This window comes from Microtus ochrogaster, chromosome 7 (genome assembly GCF_000317375.1).
Source record: "Microtus ochrogaster isolate Prairie Vole_2 chromosome 7, MicOch1.0, whole genome shotgun sequence".
Classification (NCBI taxonomy): Eukaryota; Metazoa; Chordata; class Mammalia; order Rodentia; family Cricetidae; genus Microtus; species Microtus ochrogaster.
In genome coordinates this window covers 60,015,729-60,036,125 of record NC_022014.1, presented here as the reverse complement: position 1 = coordinate 60,036,125, position 20,397 = coordinate 60,015,729, and the positions used below count along the sequence as shown (strand labels likewise).

Sequence of the window (20,397 nt, the reverse complement as noted above, 5' to 3'; positions counted from 1 at the left end):
TCAGCGTGAGCGTCAGCTGGGTGCTTGTTGGACTCTCAGTCCCTACCCCATAGCCACTGAATCAGAACCTGTGTTTGAGCATCCCCTGGGGTGTTTTATGTAAACATTCAAGCAAGGGATTCACTAATAGAACACACTAGAAGGGTAATGAATGCCAGTCATCCCTCAGACTGTGGGCCTTGCTCCTAAACATGACTCTTAAACTACCCTCTCTAGTCACGAGATTCAGCCCTAAAATTCAATTTGGCATCGTTGGGTTTTCCCCCTAATATTCATGAATGAAGAACCTGGCTGGGAGATCTCGGTCTGAATCCTACTTTTTTCTCACATAAAATTTTTTTCTAAACTTTGACATCTGCTGCTACTTGTTGGCTCACAAGATGTCACCTGCTAACAGATAAAAAAGAAGGAAAAAAAATTCAGCTACCAGCAAACATGCTCATTTAAGACTCAGGCTTTGAATGCAGTGTTTGGAGGCAGCATGGTGGCTCAGCAGGAAAAGGCACTTGCTGCCAAGCCTGATGATCGGTGTTCAGTCCTCAGAACCCACCTGGCAGAAGGAGAGAGCCAATCTCTGAAGGTTATTCTCTGACCCCTACACAGATGCCTTAACAGGTGCACACCCATACACATGCACATTCAGATACAAAGCTAAGTAACTGTTTAACAAAACAAAAACTATAGACTCATCATGGTATATAACAGTTCATTTCGGCAAGGAAAAAAAAACAGAAAAATTCCTTTTTTTTTTTTTTTTTTGACAAGGTCCTTCCACGTAGCCAGGCCAGCCTACTATTAAGCTTGCGATTACATGCTGGATACTAAAAGACTGACGATCTGAGGGATGCTTGAATGGGTGAGAGTTATCAGCTATCTGGCATGGTCCCAGCATGCTTCTAGGACCGGGTCCTTAATGGGGCTCTAGCCACAGCTACTTATTACTGGGACCCCTGTTCAGACTTGCAGAAGTCAACAAAATGAAAATTTTCTTGTCACCTGTGAAGTGTCTCTCGCTTCCCGTGTTCAGACTTTTATACTGTACCCCCCAGGTTAGTAGAGGTGGGGTTCTGCCAAGGGAAATCACGGTGGTCGTCTGTGGCTGCATCTCAGTGATGGTACAGTTGACTAGTGTGTGCGAGGCCCAATCTGCAGTGCTTTCTTTTTTTTTAAAAAAAAAAAAAAAAAAACATCATCATCACAAGAACAGGCTGGAGAAGTTGCTCAGCAGTAAAGTATGCGCTGCTCTTCCAGAGGACCCAGGTTTGGTTCCCAGCACCCACACATCCGGTGACTCACAACTGCCTCTAACTCCAGTTTCATGGTATCTGGCTCCCTCTCCTGGCCTCTATGAGCACTGCACTCACATGTCCATACACAGAGATGCACATAACTAAAAATAAAATCTCAGCACTCAGGAGACAGAGGAGGGCGGATCTCTGAGTTCAAGGCCAGCCTGTTCTACAAAGTGAATTTCAGGACAGCCAGGACTACTCAGAGAAACTCTGTCTCAAAAAACTAAAAATAATACTTCTAAGAATAATAAAATCTTTTTAATGTTTAAATTAAGAAATGAAATAAATTAAATTTTAAAATTAGAATAAAAATCACAATGAGGCTGGTTCTTCTTCTTACAATTGACCTTATTCCAAAACTTAAGAAACAATAGATATTTGTTCAGCCTTTCTTGGAGTGTTAGTGATATATGACCTCCTGATTTAACAAGAGTAACATCGGCCAAGATAAACCACCAAGTAGAGGCAATGTTCCCTTGGCAATTCCACCAGTTAGATGTTAGTGCCTCTGGGAGCCCAAGAATTCAGTTATGGCCAAGCGTCACCTCCCCTCCCCCAGGAATCATGATTACATGTTACTGCTTTACTAAAATGTTCAATAAGAGTCACTGTGATCTTGAGAGATGAATTGGTGTGTGCCAGGCAGATCTGAAGTGGAAGGAGCCTCAGGGTACATGAGGAGCAGGAGTCGGAGCATAGAAGCTGAACCAGTGCACAGAGCATGGAGGGAGCAAGAGAGGCCTGGGCAGAGCCAGGAGGAGGAGTGGGAGACCTTGAGTCCTGTTGGGGACCCTGCAAAGCTCCTTCACACTTTTATCTTCACAGGTCTTGACAGGTTAGCAACCGCTTCCAGATGATGGAATGGCCAGAAGGACTTCCTAAGGCTCCCTGTCTCCTAAGACGTGGTTTCAGATCAGAGCCAGATATTTCCACTCCTGAGCTCTGATCTTCCTGTCATAAACTGTTATGTTCTAACAACACTTAGTTTATTGGGAAGAAAATTCATGGGTAGCTGAATAGGTGGGTAGGTGGATGGATGGATGGATGGATGGATGGATGGATGGATGGATGGATGGATGGAGCAAGCAATCATGGAGAGATGATGGTTGGGTGTGGACCTCAGAAAAGGAGTCCCTTGGTTGTCCATATGAGGAAGATTGGAGGGTCTGTCGTGGAAAGGGGTGGCACAATACAGCGGCCATAGAATACATACAGCTTCAGCAGCCGACATGAGGGGAGAAGGAGGGAGGCAAGAGAGCACGAGACAGCGCCCAGGTCCTCATCTTGGATGATTCGAGAACCACAAAGATAACCAGGCCAAAACCTTAGAGACAGGGGTTGAGGTGGGGGCATGGAGATTGTAAGTCTGAGTGTGTTCATTTAAGTCCAACCAGAGACGGGCATTGTCATGTGACATAGATCTGGACGTCAGGAAAAGTGTCTGAGGTATCCAGAAGGTTTACTGTGTCTTACCCATCAAACACAGATTTATTACAGGTGTTCAGTATCGTCGTGTAGGTCACATGTGGAATTATCACGGGCTTGGAATCACTTGCCTAGCGTTTATGAGACCCCACATTCTATCCTAGCACCAGAGAGAGAGCGCGAAACACTGCTTATGATTAAAAACAACTTTCTATTCTGCTGGGAAGAAAAAGTGGGGGGAAGCTGTACCTTAGAGATGACGTCACACTCAACCCAAAGCTGTTTTACAGTAGAGAACTGGAAAGTAGAGATGAGGCAGTGGGCAGGTGCCTCCCCCCTGTGGAAAACCAAAGTGAACAGATGCTGCCAAGGGCCTGTGGCCTCACCGGATCATGGCCTTGGCAAGAGCGCTAGACACCGACCTCCTCATCGCCTGCTGGGCCAAGCCTATCTTCCTTACCTCTTGCCAAGGCTGGCAAGCTCCTTCTAGAGGCTTCCACAGCTGTCTGGGGTGGGAACAAACAGACTTCAGCCAAGGCACTTCGCGTGGTTCCTGACTCTGACTCTGAAGGGATTTTACAGCCCATCCACATCAAACAAAACACAGCCCACCAGGAAGATGTCATAGTTTGTTCCTTGGTTTTGTTTTTTCTGACAGTAGATGCAATCTCTTATGATTCTTAAGTGGTTTGGGGCTGGTGCCCAATGCAGTGTTTTTTCCTGAGAGGTTCGGCAGGAGTGAGCCGGATGGAGACACAGGCCCTGAGGTACCTCAGGACACTTACTTGGCGAACGACAGAACAGAAACTCTCCAGAGAGCCAGGCTGTAGGCCTCTTCCCTTTGCCGACTCTCACTTGGTGACCCCAGCCAGACCCCAGCAACACCATCTGTCCCCTGTACTTGATTCTCTTCCCGTAAGGCTGAGTGGAGAAACACATATCCGTAATTATCATGTGTCACTAACTCTTCCTATTCATGCAGAACACTCATTGTGTGGACTTTAAAAAAAAAAAAAAAAAAAAAAAAAAAAAAAAAAAAAAAAAACCTTGAGGGAACCAGGGGGACCAAAGTCACCTCCAGCAGACAAACACCAAACAGGGAGGCCGGTGAAGGCCAGGCCAGCCGGGGCCTGCCAGCAGTTCCAGACTCGATATCAATTTGTCAACTTGAGAGAAAACCAGTTGTTCCCGCTCCCAGAGACCACCTTGTGAACGAAATAAGAAAGAACTGGGGAAATTGGAGCTATTTTAAGCACAGTTTCGGAGATTTATTTTTGGACCCATTATTGATCCTACTGCAGGGAAACCATACACCAATCCCTGTGCCAGTACCCACACCTGCCCACGGGAGGTGCTGGCCCCTCTCCTAGGTCCATCTGTGCCCGAGCAGGGGGAGGTTTTGCGCCCAGCTGCCCTCTGTGCCAAAACCAGAATAACTTCTGAAAAGACCTCGTTACAGCTACCCTGGGAACTGAAACTTAGGAGCTTTTCCCCCACCTTTAAAAGCCTTTTTAGTTAATGAATCCAGCTGTAGCTTTGTGGCCTGATGGATGGCTGTACCTCTCTGCCTCCCTCATAATCAGTGGTCACAGCCTAGAGCACCTGTTAGGACATGGTGGTGGTGTTTTGTTATTCTTCCCATACCCCCACCCCGCCACCCTGTCCGCGCCCCTACCTCCAACCCCCAACAACCTCTTTTCGTGTTTGTCACCACATTGCTTTTGAGCCTTCTCCACCATTACATTAGCCTCGCTCAGGTGAGCCTGCGGATCGCCAGGTCCCGGCTGGAAATAGTTGACTGCCCTCGTATTTCGCACGAGTGCCTTTTAGACTCGAACCCTGGACTCAAAGTGTCCCTTCCCTCAAAGGCCACACTGCTGTGAATTCCTGTCAGTAGTGCAATCCTCTTTCCTGTCTCCGCCTTACCACTTTACCCAGCATCCTTTGCTCTTTGATCTCATTGTCCCCATTGTACCCTTTCTGTTGAACCTCACCAAGGAGCCACAGCCCTGAGTCATTCCTGTCCCTGCATCTCACCGACCAAGTGTGCTCATCGGGTTTCTGTCTGTTATTATAAAGTTGTGTATCCTTTAAGTTAGGTGGCAAAAGGAAAGACCACACATGTACCCTGGGGGCTGTTGGAAGGTCGTGTTTGACCACTGAGAACAAAGTCTAGTGGCTTTTGCTGGCAAGTGCTCAGGGTGGTGAGCACCATCGTGGTCTGGATATGAAGAAAGGGATCTTGCGAGTCGAGGACTGTAGAGGAGGCAGAGTGCACTGTGCTGGAGGTCAGAGGTTGAACTCAGGGTGCCATGGGGCCGTGCTCCTCCCAAGGCTTCTGGAGCATCCTTCCTTGCCTCTTCCAGCTTCTAGCAGCACCAACCATTCCAGGCTCTGCCTCTCTCTGTATACCATGTACCAACTGCTCTTTGTCTTCATCGTGTCCACACCCCATCCAGCACTCAAGAGACAGCAGAGGTAGGATCATGAATTCAGGGCCCAGTCTGACTGTTAACAAGATTCTGTCTTGGGGGTAGGAATAGAGATTCGCATAAGGACTGTGGCATTCAGTGGTAAAGCACTTGTCCGGCATCTACAAGACTCTGGATTCTGTCAGAAATACCTATGACAAATTTCTTCTAAAACCCATCTTGCAAGCCATCTCGGCTGAGAGCTGTAATTTAGTTAAACTGACACAGAAAATGGTTGTTCAATGACTAATATAAGAATCAAAAAACCAGGTAGTACTGGCACACACCTTTAATCCCAGCAGTTGGGAGGCAGAGGCAGGCAGATCTCTGATTTTGAGGCCAGTCTGGTCTACAGAGCTAGTTCCAAGACAGCCAAGGCTACAACAGAGAAACCCTGTCTCAGGGCAGCCTCCCAATCTGAACTCAGTCTGTTCCCTCCTGTGGTTTAAGATGTGAGAGTTCTTTTCTGCTGTTTCTTCCCTTCCCAAGCCCCTTTCCCATTGTTGGAATCCTTGCTTGGGGCTCAGCATCCATGTTGGGAGCCCTGCCAGCAGGCCATGAAGAGAGAGAGCAGCCATCTTGTTCTACTTGGCATTTCCTGTCTGGTTTGGGCTGTATCTCCCCACCTAGGACTCCTGTCCTACAGGAGTGGAAGCCTGACACCCCCCCCCCAATTCAGCAGCCCCTTTCCCAGTGGGTGTAAACCCACAGTAGCTTCTCGGGCCTGATTCCACGGGGATGAATAGTGGTGCCGTTCTCTGACCCCTCAGGAGTGACTGTCCTCACGTGACCAACACACACAACAGTGCTGTTCCATCTCCACACTCCTTCCTGGATCCTACAGCAGCACAGGCTAGACGCGTAGTCTAATCCCAAGGATAGGTTTCAGAGAGCTCTGGCCTTTGAAGTCCCTCTTCACTAAGTCTGTAGCTCTTCTCCAAGGTCACCCCAGAGTGGTAGGGGTGTGTCTAGCCAACACTGTGACACTCTGGGCCTGATCCCTCAGGACCCCCTAGAAAGCAAACCTTACGTGGAGAAGAGATTTTTTTTCTCATGTTTTATAGCACGCTAAAATTGTGCAATAATCCTAAACTTCTGCCAACACACTAGGGTTCACAGCAATTCGCTGGGTTTTTAATGCTCCCAACACAGCGAAATGATAAATATTTAAGGCAATGATTATATCACTACCAGAATTCTAATTACACAGTGTATACATATATTAAAATGTTATATTGGCCTCGTAAATGTATATGGTTATTATTTTCAATTATTATTATTTTTTTTTTTTAGAAAATGCTGGGTGTGAGTCTAGGAGTAAAACATTTTTACAACATGCAGGAGGAGCTGAGTTTGCACAAACACACACACTTATAAACATTATGTATATGTATATATATTTGTATATAATATATACAAAGAATTAAATAAAAATTTAAGAAATAGTAAACAGTAATTTATATGCTCTAAAGAGAAGCCAAAGTATTAAACAATTAGAATTTAGACAAAGGGCTGAGCATGTAGCCCAGCTGGTAGAGTGCTTGCCTAGCATGTATTATGGCCTGAGCTTTATCCCCAGTCCCAGGTATCATGGTGCAGGCTTGAAATCCCAGCCCTGAAGAAGATCAGAAGTTCAGGTCATCCTCAACCACCTACATAGTAAGTTTAAATCCATACTGGGCTCCAAGGGACCGTGTGTTATTAAAAAAATGACAAAAAAATGCAAACAGAAAGTCCCTCAAACCTAACACCCTGGAAGGTGGCTGAGCTGTTGGTGAAGCCGAGGACAACAGAGGCAGACAGGTGAGATCCCTTGGCAGCCCCTTGTCGCTTCCCCACTGGGACAGCATCTCTCAAACTGAGCCCCTCACCTTCAAGCTTTGCTGTTCCCTGCTGGCCTTGGAAAACTGTTTTCCCTTCCCCCTAACCAAAGGCCTAATGATGCTGTCCACCAGAGCCCTCTCTAGAGAAAGGCTGCCGTTTACCCAGCATTCCAGGCAATCCACCAGCCTTAATACCCCAAAGCCTGGGGCCAGTGGAACGTTTGATGAGGATTAAATAAAAGCCGCTCGCCTCCGACTGCCCTGCCAGATGGGGTTCTGATTCTACTCCAAGACCAAGGTCAGCCCAAGAGCGAGGCTGGGGCCGTTTCTTCCCCTGGGACTCTGAGGCCCAGCAGTCAAGTCTCCAGGCACTGCACCTCAGCACTTGTGCGTTAGACCCTAGAGACTCTGAACCATACCATGCAGTCTCCTCCTGTCACAAAGGAGGAAACTCTTGACCTAATTTGAGCACCCATACTGTAGGCTCAGCACCACATAGAACTCCATCTCTGGGGCGTCTCCAGCCTCAGCTTCACTCCCGTGCGCACACCCCCTCACACAGACAGAACACGGTAAACAGAATTTTGAAATTGGGGGTGGTAGAAGCCAAGCACTAACTCCCTAGAATTGTCCCCTGACCTCCACACGTGTGTCTGGGCACATGTACCTGATTGCATACTAAGACACAAAACAATGCTTTAAAGGCAATAAAAATATATTGCCTTAGGTGTCACAAAGAACGCAGGAATGACCTCTGCATATACATTATGATTGTGTAGTTTGGTGTTCTTGTGGGCCTCCTAACATGGCAACAGGATCTGTCTCTCTGATTCTCTTGCCTGCTTTGGGGACCCTTTTCCTACTGCATTGCCTTGTCCAGCCTTGATATGAGGGGATGTGCCTCTTCTTACTGTAACTTGATATGCTATGTTTGGTTGATATTCCTGGGAGGTTTGCCTTTTTCTGAAGGGAGATGGAAGAGGAGTCGATCTGGGGAAAGGGTGGATGGCAGGGATTGGGGGAGGCTGGGAGGAGAGGAGTGGGGGAAACTGTGGTCAGATTTAATATATGAGAGAAGAATAAAATAAAATTAAAAAAACCTAGCCACTAGACGAAAGCTCACATCCGGTATATAGAGCATAGATATGACTGGAAGGTATGTAACATCTGCAGTGGGCACAGTTTAAATCTGCTCTTAAATTGGGCGTGGTGGCACACATCTTTAATCCCAGCACTCTGGAGGCGCGGAGACAGGCGGCTCTCTGTGAGTTAAAGGTCAGCCTGGTCGCAGAGTGAGTACCAGGACCGCCAGGGACACACAGAGAGACCTGTCTCAAAAAAACAAACAAACAACAAACAAAACAACAAAATGCTCCCAAACCCCAGAGCAGGACTTGCAAAGGGCATCAGCACACAGAGTTCAGGAACAGGTGCGGACATATTTGGTCTTGATCTCTGTCCTCTGAGGAGCTTCTCCGTTTCTCCATATCACAGTGATCCTTTCTGAATTTATTTGATTTTCTAAATTCGAGGTGAGGTTTTACATGACCAAAATAAAGGCTACTGTCTGGGGGAAGGGTCATAGGACCACATGGTGAGGACGTTCACAGACACCGGTGTGAGTCTTTCCCCTGTAGACGCCGGCAAAGTCTTGGATCAATTCCCTGATTAGGACAGGCTTTGCCGTGTAAGGGAAACATGATGGCGGTGAGGCCAGAAGGCTTAGTTACCTATAAGCAAACACTATGAGTTCTCAAATCTCCACTCCTCCGAAGGACTGTGCCCATGGGGCCCGGGTCTGACTCAACATAATATTTTAACTAATTCAGGGTTTTCTTTGCTCCCCCACTTTCGACATCAACCAGAATGCATTCTGCGCCACAGATTCGGAACCCGGTGTTGAAACACTCGTGTAGGGTGCAGCTGTGACAGTACCTGTGGCATCTGCAGGCTCTTGAGGGAGAGTGTCGGGAGGTGAATTATACCCTAATACAACATTCATTTTTCTAACAACTGTAAAGCCTTTATCAAACTGTTACTCTATTGAAGCACTGAATTTAGGGAAAACTGAACCTATATTCATGGTCTCAGATCCCTCATGTTTGACTTCAGAATAAAGTAACTCTTAATGGCAATATATATAGAGAGGAATGCTTTAGTTTGCTGGAGGATGCAGATTTTTGCAGATGCAACTGAGGCATCTTTGAGGTTTGGTATGGCAGGAAGGGCAGCTGCAATTGGATAACATGGATCACATGCTCTGTTGTGTCACATGACTGGCTCTTGTTTTAAATCTCATCTTCTCAAAATTCTGAGTCCCCTAAGACCTTATCTTACACGTCCGAGAGGCCCACTGTGGAACATACGTGGTGGGGGCTTAATGAACCTTTACCAGTCCTCTGAAGGATTGTCTCATCAGATTGACCTGTTTGAGCTGGTTCCAGGACAGGCTCCAAAGCTACATTGAAACCTTGTCTCGAAAAACCAAAAAAGAAAGAAAGCAGCCAGGCAGTGGTGGTACACATCTTTTAATCCCAGCACTTGGGAGGCAGAGGCAGGCAGATATCTGAGTTTGAGGCCAACCTGCTCTACAGAGCGAGTTTCAAGACAGCCAAGGGTTTACAGGCCGTTTCCCATAGGCTGCAACCACCATCACCCTCCCCCTCCAAAAAAGTCAAACTCTAGAAATAAAACAATCTAGGGAGATGGCCCTATTCAAGGAGAAATCCAGAGTGCCAGGGGCAGGACACATCCCGTGTTGATAAACAAACATCAATAGAGAGGAACCCAGAGCATTCTCCTCGGTCAGGACCGTGTGACAGAAAGTAGTTGATCACACAGATCATCCTCATCTCCTTGGCCATTCTCCCACAGTGAGATATGTGGTTCTTGCTCTCCCCAGCTTCTTACTTTCCCCCTTAGGATTACATTGCTGAAAATCTTTGTATATCGATTATTTCAGCTCTGTTTAAGGGTCTTCCCTAAAGACAAATCCTCAAAGAGCACATTTCCTATAGTGGTGTGTGTGTGTGTGCACGTGCACACGTGTGCGTGCATGTTGGTGTGTGTACACACGTGTGAGCAGGTGCTTACATGTATGCACAGACATGCAGAGGCCAGAGGTCAGCACCGGATATCTTCTTCAACTGCTCTCTGACCCGTTCTTTAGACATATTGACTACATAGGAGCTTCTCATAAAACCTTAAACACTAGAAAAAACACTGTCCTTGGGACCTGGCTCTCTGTCACCTCATCCCTGAAGGTGCCGAGCTCACTTGATTTCTTGTGTTCGGGCACTAGAAACCTACCTGTAAGTGTTGACTGCAAAGCAGAAGTCCCAGCACTTGGCATTTCGGGGACTTTGACACACGTTAAGCATCTTATTAACAAAAGAGACCAGGGATTGTACAACGGTTGCTCCTAATAGGACACCCGAGCCACTGAACCGGAGATGGATGAACACCGAGTCTGAAGGGCGTGCTCGGCGGTAAAGCAGGAAGTACTTTCGGGCTGGTGAGATGGGGGTGAGGAGGTGGACTTTCATCATGGCGGAACCTCAGTGGAGAGCCGGGAGCCATGCCCTCCGAGCTGAACGTCATTGGCACTGACTATCTGACCTTACGCTTTGGAACCTTTCTTATCTGAAAACTGGGGCTAATAATAGTTTTGCTCGTGCCCGCTCTCCCTAGGTTCACAGTCTGTTCATTTCCTTCTTCTTCAGCACGTTCTTTATTCCGCCTCACGTGTTGGGAAGTAGCCTTGGTAACTTTCCAAGGGCAGGCGTCCAGCTGTCCCTGTCCCTGTCGTCCTCGAAGCCAGCCACGCCCTGTATGCAAGGGTGAAGCAGAAGGCAGAATGCATAGTCTTTTGAACAGGAGGAACATACTATCGGGAGTTACCAATATCTAGTAGAAGCGACGTCCAAGATGGGACGAGAGCTGAGAAAGAAATGCCCATGAAGGGCACACTTGGAAAGGGCCCTCTCTCCATGACTAAGGTGCCAGATGCTGACACCTCTGGAAAAGGTGTGGCTGTCACCCCCAAGATGGCAGAGGAGCTCCTCAGCTGGGTGCCAGGCACTGAACAACAGAAAGTCTTCTGGGACACAGGCAAGGTGAGGGTAGAGGCCAGGTGTGCCAAGGGAGTTGGCCCACACTACCAGTGCAAGGCTGAAGTGCGCCCAGTGCCTCCGGAGGGCCAGAGAGAAGTGGTTCCTGGGCCCACTGCCAGGACTGCAAGGTCACTGAGTAACTGCCCTCCAGGTACACAGCAGGGCAGAACAGCATCTCTTTCCACAGACAATGTATACCCTCCAGGACCCAAGCCCGAAAGAGGCTAACCTTTCCCCAGTAGTCTCCCTAGATCGCCCTTTATGGGCAAGCTTTAGTAGTACATGCTCTAGAGAGAAATGCTCACAGGGTCCTCTCCTTAGAGCTGGGAAGCGATAATGTGGTGTGTCTGTGATTCTTTCTAAGGTTCTAATTGCAGTTGTGGAATTGGTTCAGTCACTAAAGTAGTTGCCACACAAGCAAGAGGACCCGAGTTTACATTTGTAGCACTCCCGTAAAAGTCAGGTGTGATGACACCCTTTTGTAATCCCAGTGTTCGGGTGGGGTGGCAGATATAGGAGGATCCCTGGAGCCCACTGGCCAGCCAGGAGCCAAATGGATCCAGGTTCAATGAGAGACCCTGCTTCAGAAGATAAGGTTGAAGGGCCGTGGAGATGGCTCGGGGTAAAAGCACCTGCTGTGCAAGCATGAGGATCTGAGTTCAAATCCCCAGAACCCAAGTAATCGGGCAAGGGTGGTCATGTGATCCTGTAACTCCAGCTGTGTGGGGACCTGGACACAGGTGGATCAACAGAGCTTGTAGGCCACCAGTCTAGGGCCAGGATCAGTGTAAGACCCCATCTCAAGGGTATAAGGCCAAGAGTGACAGAACTGGATACATGGTATCCTCCACGAGATACACATACCCTCACATCACACACACACACAGAGCAACTTAATCTTTTTTAAAAAATAGTAAAGTTGATGAAAGAAGACCCCTGATATCAATATCTGGCTCTGTGTGTGTGTGTGTGTGTGTGTGTGTGTGTGTGTGTGTGTGAGAGAGAGAGAGAGAGAGAGAGAGAGAGAGAGAGAGAGAGAGAGAGAGAGAGATTGTATAATTAATGAGTTAAAATCGCACAGCTTGCCAATGGCTCTCTTAACACCTGTCTACTTCCCTTTCTTTGAATACTGTACATTACACCAATAAATGTCAAACCTCTTTGCTTCTCTTGTAATTTACTGTCTAGAAAGCCCCATCCCCTCAGGAGTTCTGTTCTGTCTTCCTTCTCCTCCTGGTTTACACTTGAGAGCGAGTGAGAGACTGACTCTGACTCCCACAATCCTTCATTTCATAACTGATTTTTTCCACCCAGACCCAATTGGCTTGCCCACTGTCTGTTTCATTTCAAGGTAGTCCATCTGTCCATCCCAGACAGTAGGAGTGCCCAGAAGCATGGGACTGCAAGAGGCAGTAGGAAGAGCTGGGTTCATCTAAAGCCTTTGAGGGATGTGCCACGGGCATCTCAAGGCAGGCTGGAAGTTCGCGTCCCCTGACCCGTCAGACCTCTCAACATATTAGAAGAGTAGGCAGTGGGGGGCCTGAGGACACGGCTCACTGGGTAAAATGCTTACTGATTCCGAGCACAGACATAAAAAGCTTGTGTGCGGTGGCATGGAATGCTGGGAGACGGAGGCAGGAGGATCACAGCAGCTCACCGGACAGCCTGTCTAGCTCCAGATTCAGCGAGATGCCCTGTTCCAAAATTAAGGGGAGTGACGGAGGGACTCTGGCTTCCACACTTCGCGTATGACCACTTACACATACGCACCGAAAAGGAGGAAGAAGGATAGAAAAGAGACAGACGATAGAGCAAACAAACAGCAGGCTTGGCAGAGAGTTTCAGATTGATCGCCGAGCTAAAACGTTCCCCTGTCAGGTGAAGAGCCCTCCCACACTGCGCCTCTGAAGGGTATAGTCCTAGCAGCAATTGTGCATCGAGACAATGTTGGTAGGCATCTGCCGTCGTATTACGAAATACCCCATCCTCTGTGGAAGAGTTCGAGGGGATCAGTGGTCATGGATGAGCCCCTGCAGTGAGGTGGGGTGCATCCTCCAAAGATAACGTGACTTTCCAAACCTAATCTGCTTCCTGTCCTTGAGAAGCTGCCTCATCACTTCAGACCAAAATATGGGTAGCTGTGTGCACATGTGCGTGTGTGGTGTGGCCAAAGGAACCTAGCCAAGCTGAAACACTGTTCACATACATATGAAATCGCACTCTTACGTGATCATAAAAAACATGCATTTGAGTTGGGGATATGGCTCAGCTGATAGAGTGTTTGCTTAGTGTACGTGAGGAGTGATGTGAGTCTGTAATCTCAATACTGGGAGGGTGGAGGCAGGAGGATCAGAAGTTCAAGGTTGTATCTGGCAGCCTGTGCAATAGTGAAACCCTGTCTCAAGAAAGAAACGGGGGAAGCTGTGTGTGGTGACGCACCCCTTTAGTCCTAGCACTCAGGAGGCAGAGGTAGACAGATCTCTGTTAGTTCAAGACTAGCCTGGTCTACATAGTGAGTTCCAGGACAGCCAGGGAAACAAAGAAACCCTGACTTTAAAAAAAAATTTTTTTTAAATGGCCAGGTGGTAGTGGCGGCACACACCTTTAATCCCAGCACTCTGGGAGACAGAGATAGATGGATCTCTGTGAGTTCGAGCTCAGCCTGTTTCTACAAATGATATCTAACCCTAGGCAAAGGAAAGGGTTTGAGGTGTGTTTTCTCTTTGCCTGTCTCTTTTCTGCAATGAGAGCGTATTTGTGAATTAAACACATAAACTAAGTTAAGCAGGGGCTGGTGAGATGCTCCGCAGGTAAAGGCACTTGCTGCCAACCCTGACAACCCGAATCAGACTCCCCAGGACCCGCACGGTGGAAAGAGAGCCAGCTCCAGCAGCTTGTCCTCTGACCTCCCCATGGCTACCATGGCATGCATAAACGCACACAAATAAATAAATGCAACATACTTTTTTTAAATCACTGAAAAGGCACACATATTTTTCTCCCCTGATCTTGGGTTGTGTCACCGCTTTTTGTCCATCAGACCCTCCCAGCCTCTGCTCAGATGAGCCTGCCAAAACCCAGCAGTCTTCAATTTTTTTTGGAAGGCGTTTTTGGAAAAGATTTATTTCCTCATTCTTGAACTTCTAAAAACAGCCCACTTTTTCATCTACCCCTCAGCATGCAATGACAGATGCTACACCTGCCTCTGACGCGACAGAACCTAAGTGAGGAATAAAAGCCCGTAATGATTCTCGCACATTCTGTGGCAGGCGAAGCTAGGGCTGTGCGGGCCACGGGAAGGCGCGCGGTGGGGTGTCATCTCGCCTCAGGCATCGATGTCCTAGCCACGGGCACTCGGCAAGATTTCATCCACTGACCTTTGACGTGCTGCTCTGTCCTTTCAGATTTTTGACAGTGAAGCCAAAGACCTGGAAAGGGAAGTGTGCTTTATCGATATCGCCTGTGACGAAATTCCAGAGCGCTACTACAAAGAGTCTGAGGTGAGTGATCCAAATGGGAGAGTTACGGATCCACTTATTCATTCACTTCACACAGTATTTGTGAAGCACTTGCTATGCCTAGAATCCTTCCATCTGTCTTTATGTTCATTTGGCTTAGTCTTGACATCTCACGGGTCCTTTAAGATTGATTTTTTTTTTTTGACGTGTGTGTTTTCTGTCCACCAAGTGCATGCCGTGCCTCCAGAAGCCAAAGGAGGGCATCAGACCCCTGGGAACTCTAGTTATTGGTGGCTGTGAGCTGCTGGAAATTGAACCCAGATCCTCTGGAAGATCAGCCAACACTCTTAACCACTGAGCCATCTCTCCAGTCATCTCTGGGTTCTTTAATGCTGGACTCAGAATGAAGTCCCCAAGCCCATCACTAAATCCTGCTGCCACTCCCAACCCCGTCCTCATTCCACTCGGCAGAGGGATCCCTGGGGCTAAGCATTCAACACGCTGGCTTTTCTGAGCACAGCAGCCTGTCTGCGTGAGGATGCAGACAGCATTTCATTTCTGTCTTTGGAGTTTAACATAAAGAAAATCCTCAATCAAGCCTCAAAACTTTGATGGCTCATGTTGGCCCAGAAACATTTTCCCAAAATAGCAGGCACCTTCCCGAGAGCTTCTCTTCTCAGCTGAGAATCCTTGAGCCAGAACACTTACCCCTCCGGCTCGGCCCCTACCAGAATCTGCCCTCTGCCTCGCTGCTCCTGCTTTACAGCACTCTTGGTGCCGGTCATCATTTATATCCCGTTAGTGTCTTATTAATGGCCGCGGATGGAGCTGGAGTGACCCGCTTAGAGGCAGTGTTCCCAACCCTGGGATGATAACAGACGCAGGGCTATTTTCGTGGTTTAGTGACATGCAGCCAATCATAGTATGTTTAGAATCAGGGCCCCAGACTTGTCCTTGAGCTATAACACAGGGACCTTGAGGCTCTTCCCTCGGATTCGTCAAGGCTGATTGAAGATGCCATGCATAAACCCATTGAAAGTAAATTCCGGGCTGCTGGGGTGGTTGAGCATACAGTTAAAGGTGCTTCCAGCTAAGTCTTGACATCCTGAGTTCAATCCCCGAGACCTGCATGATGGAAGGCGTACAGACAGACTCCCACAGGGTGTCCTCTGGTCTCCGTACACAGACTGTACACACACACACACACACACACACACACACAAGCATGTAAATAAATAAATAAGTACATAAAGAAATGTTTAAAAATGTTTTTAAATGTGAGTTCCAGTGTGTTACAAACTGGGCTTCCTTGTGCTTTAGACCTTTACCTCCCTATTGGGGGATTTGTTTAACTAGAAAAGTCTTACTCGGTTTTAGCAGATGCCCGCCTGATGCATTGCAGGCTGGACTTTGGTCCCTCAAGACTGGAAAAATTTCAAATCACTCTGTGCCGCATGCATTCATCCAAAGGCTAAGCATACTGTTGTTATCAACTTTAAGAGACCCTGAAGCCAGCCAGACCTGTGTGCTTTAAGAAAAACCAAGTTGTGGCTAAAGAAATGGCTCAGCAGTTATAAAAGCCCTGATTGCTCTTCCAGAGGGCCCGGGTTCGATTCCCAGCACCCACATGTGGTGGCTAACCACCATCTGTAACTTCAGCCTGGCGCCTTCCTCTGGCCTCTATGAGCACTGCATGCACATGTGCAGACACATGCAAACAAACATAAAATAAGACACATAAAATAAGCAAATGATAAATCTCAAAAAGATAAGTTTAAAGAAAATGAAGCTTAAAGGTCCAGATATGTTTCTGTATGCTTGGTAAGTTGAGGCAGGAGGAGTTTGAGGGCAGCCTGGGTGTTATAAATAGACCTTGTCTCAGTCACACCAGAAAAGCTGAAGGGGGCGGGCAGAAGGAAAGCAGGAGTGGGGGAGGGAAGGGGTAAATAAATAAAATGAAAAGGAATTTTTGGGGTTTTATTAGTTTAATTTTAATTGCATTTTGTGATGTATTGCACTTGTTCTTTGGTTTGGGGGTTTTAGGGGGGGGTGCCTTATTTCTGATGCTTATAAATCCAGACCAGGTTTTTTTGGGCGATGCCTCTCCACCAGGATACTGTCCCACACACTGTACCCAGGTCCAAGGAGGGGAGCTGAAGTCTTTTTTCTCTTTTCCCATTCCCCCTGGGAAGCCCCTGAGCCACACAGCCAAGAATGCCTCTCTCATTAAGGTGACCAGAGCTGGCACTTTTGTGCTGGCTGGCTCCTGCCTGACAGCCAGCCCTCTTGCCACCACTAACCAGGAATTCAAAGGGACATGTCAGGGACGCAAGATCAGCTGATGGCCCAGCCTAAGGCCCAATTCTCATCTTTCAGGGACCCTGTCTCCTAGCAAATCCACGGCCTGAGCGGCAGCTCGCAAGCCTCCTAAACTCAAGCTTCTTTCTTTCTTGACTTTCTCTGTGTGTTTATGTATTTGTACACGTGTGTGCCACGTGTGTGTATCTGTCTGTGGAGGCCAGAAGAGAGCATCAGATCCCTGGAGCAGGAATTGCAGGCAGCTCTGAGCCACCTGACATGGGTGCTGAGCAGCAAACACTCATAACCACAGAGCCACCCTTCCAGCCCGTCTGTGCTTTTGCCCATTAGAGGGGCCCAAAGAGCAGTGCTGTTGTGTTTTCCTTTTAATCAGAACAGAGAGATGGCTCCAGGGGTGAAGCACCTCCTCTGCAAGAGTGGGGATCTGAGTTTGGATCCCCAGAACCCAATAAAAGTCAGATGTTCCTATGACATAGAGCTGTGACCACAATGCCAGGGTCAGAGTCAGACAGGTCCCCCAAACTCACTGGCCTGCCGGGAGAGACTATCAGTGAGCACCAAGCTCAGTAAGGTATAGAATATTCATGAAAAACCCCCAAAGTGTTCCGCTGGCCTCCACCTGCGTGTGCGCGCACACACGCACACAGACACGCACACACACCAGTGTGAACTCGGAGGGTCAAAGAGAGCACCTCTTTAAGCCTCACAGAGACAAGGCTGTCTATGGAATTCAGAAAGTTCTTTGTGCCAAGTCATATGCCCAGGCTTGTCCGTGCCAGCAGAGCAGCAAAGAGGGTGGGATGTGCTCTATACAGTCTGCGCCCGCGATGAGGTTGATGCATGGCTCCTCGCTTCTGCCAAGACTGCCGTCCCGACTCGCTGATGCTCTGCCAAGATTTCAAGGTGAAGATGCAGGGGAGGAAAAGGGGACTGTGCGGAGGACACAAGCCAGGAGACCCATCCATACAGCCGAGGTGGCGGTTCCAGGGGTATAAAAACCAAACCTCATTTCCAGCCTGCAGAACTGGTTCACTCTGGGCAGTCTCAAAGTCAAGTTCACAGAGACCTCATATGAGGCAGATAGTGTTGGCCAATGGTCCGTCTGGTTCTCTTGCATCTGGTTCTCATTTAGTGTGTTGGTTCAGAGGCTTGACTTCCGTCATGACTGTATCCTGAGAAAATAGTCCATGTATCGGCCTCCTCAGTGCTGCCCTGCAGCTCCAACCCCTGCCTATAGAGGAAGGCATGTCTTTTAAATTTTCAGATATGCCTCCAGTACAAATGGACAGGGAGAGGAAAAAATGGAATTTCCTATTCAAGAATGTGGAGGATGAGCCAAATATGGCGGTGCGTCCTCTAATCCCAGCACTTGGGAGGCAGAGGCAGGCAGATCTCTGTGAGTTGGAGGCCAGCCTGGTCTACAGAGTGAGTTCCAGAACAGCCAGGGCTACACAGAGAAACCCTGCTGGAGGTGGGGGGGCTGTGGGTTTGATGGTGTTGGCAGTGGTAAGAGTTTTGTTTGGGTTTTGTGGTTTGGTTTGGTTTCTAGGTTTATTTTATTTTATTTTATTTTTGATTTTTTTCGAGACAGGGTTTCTCTGTGGTTTTGGAGCCTGTCCTGGAACTAGCTCTTGTAGACCAGGCTGGTCTCGAACTCACAGAGATCCGCCTGCCTCTGCCTCCCGAGTGCTGGGATTAAAGGCGTGCGCCACCACCGCCCGGCTTCTGGGTTTATTTTATGTGTATGAGTGTTTTGCCTGCATGCATGCATGCCAGAGAAGGCTGGAAGAGGGCATTGGATTCTCTAGAACTGGAGTTACGGAGGACTGTGAGCTCCCATGTGGGTGCTGGGAACTAACCCAGGTCCTCTGCAAGAGCGTCAAGTGCTCTTGACTGCTGAGTGTCTCTCCAGATCTCTGCTATCTTTTGAGTTTGACTTTCTTATTCCAGATGAAGGAATTTCTCTCTCTCTGTCATCTTAGAGAATGGAAAAGTATTCATCTTACTGGTGGTAGAACTTAGTCATTTTGGTGGGCTAATTTAATTTGGAACTTAAATAATGATGAAGAAGAGTTACCCAGGGCTCAGCCATGAAGAGCATTTGATGGTCTCATAGAAGACCCAAATCCAGGTCCCAACACCCACATCAGATAGACAACTCACAAATGCCTTTAACCTGAACTTCTAGGAACCTGATGCCCCCTTCTACCTTCCACAGGCTTCTGCATGCATGTGCACACACACTCACAGACACACATATATACACACACTCAGACACACCCATATACACACTCACAGACACACACATACTCACAGACACATACACACTCAGAGACACACATACACACACACATACACACTCACAGACACATACACACACACACACACACACACACGAAAACAAATAAAAAGAAGAAAAGAGACACATAAGGCTGTCCCAGTAGCATGGGCCCCTTCTGTGGTAAGGAGGAACATGTGACCTGGAAGAGAGGATCTTTAGACAGAATTTGATTTAGGACTTTCTCCTTGGACTGAGGTGACTCTCTCCAGATCCCTGGATTATAGTCTCCCTGGCCCAAGCCTCCTCAGCAGCTGGTTCATCATTCACCACAGTTTCCACCGTCTGTTGACTCCACTCTTGAGGGAGAAGAAGAGAACAAAGAGAAGCAACGTTTCCAATAACTGTCAAGGGTGAGAGAATAAATGTTATTTGCTGAGGACAGGCCCCCAGAAAGGGAACAGAAGCACCAGATGAGTAAATACTGCCGTCCTTAGCTGTCCCCTTCCAAACCTCTTGGCTCTCTCTAATTAAAAATATTTTCATTTGGGTCTGCACCTTGGTAGTTGAGAGTGCTGAAGATTTTCAGTTCTCTCCAAAGAGCCATGCTAAGTGTAGCTGCCTTATGCGCAAACACACAGTTAAGTTCAGTTTATGGTTATTTTGTTGTTACTGCCCCTACCACCATCTTTTTTTCATTCTGAGGAACACAGTTGTTGGAGAATGGGTTCCCAGTGTCTCCTGAGCAATAAAAGGAGTAACAATTTCTTCCGTGTAGGGAGAAGAGAGAAGTACCCATGACCACAGTGGTCCCCTGTGAGACTCTTGGGACCAAGGGACAGGAAGCCAGCAAATGAGAAACAGTGAAGGGTAGGGCCCCCAGCAGCTGCTGCATGGCTGGACCTGGAGCCTGACATTACCAGGGTCTACTTGACAATAGTGCTGTTAGAATCTAAGACAAGGCTGGGGTGTGGCTCAGTGGCAATGTGTTTGTTCTCTCTAGCATGTGCAGAAACCCTGGTTCCATCTCCAGCATAGATGAAAACAGAGAGAGAGGGAGGGAGGAAGAGAAGAAGGGAGAAGAAAAAAGGAAGGTGGTGGTTCTTGGTGGTTACCTCTAGGAGGGAGGGAGGGAGGAAGGGGGGAGGGAGAGAAAGAAGGAGGGAGGAAGGGAGGGAGGGAGGGAGAGAGAAAAGAAGGAAGGAAGAAGGGAGGGAGG

General features: G+C 48.0%; 1 protein-coding gene across 2 annotated transcripts in view; it reads left to right on the top strand.

Annotated features, from left to right (window-relative positions):
- Pitpnc1 (phosphatidylinositol transfer protein cytoplasmic 1) overlaps positions 1–20,397 on the top strand; it is a 265,425-nt gene that overhangs the window by 198,748 nt on the left and 46,280 nt on the right. For both annotated transcript variants that reach the window (XM_026780775.1, XM_013347522.2), the window contains exon 6: positions 14,528–14,623. In XM_026780775.1, the coding sequence (XP_026636576.1) occupies positions 14,528–14,623 (96 nt within the window). The remainder of the gene's footprint in view (positions 1–14,527; positions 14,624–20,397) is intronic.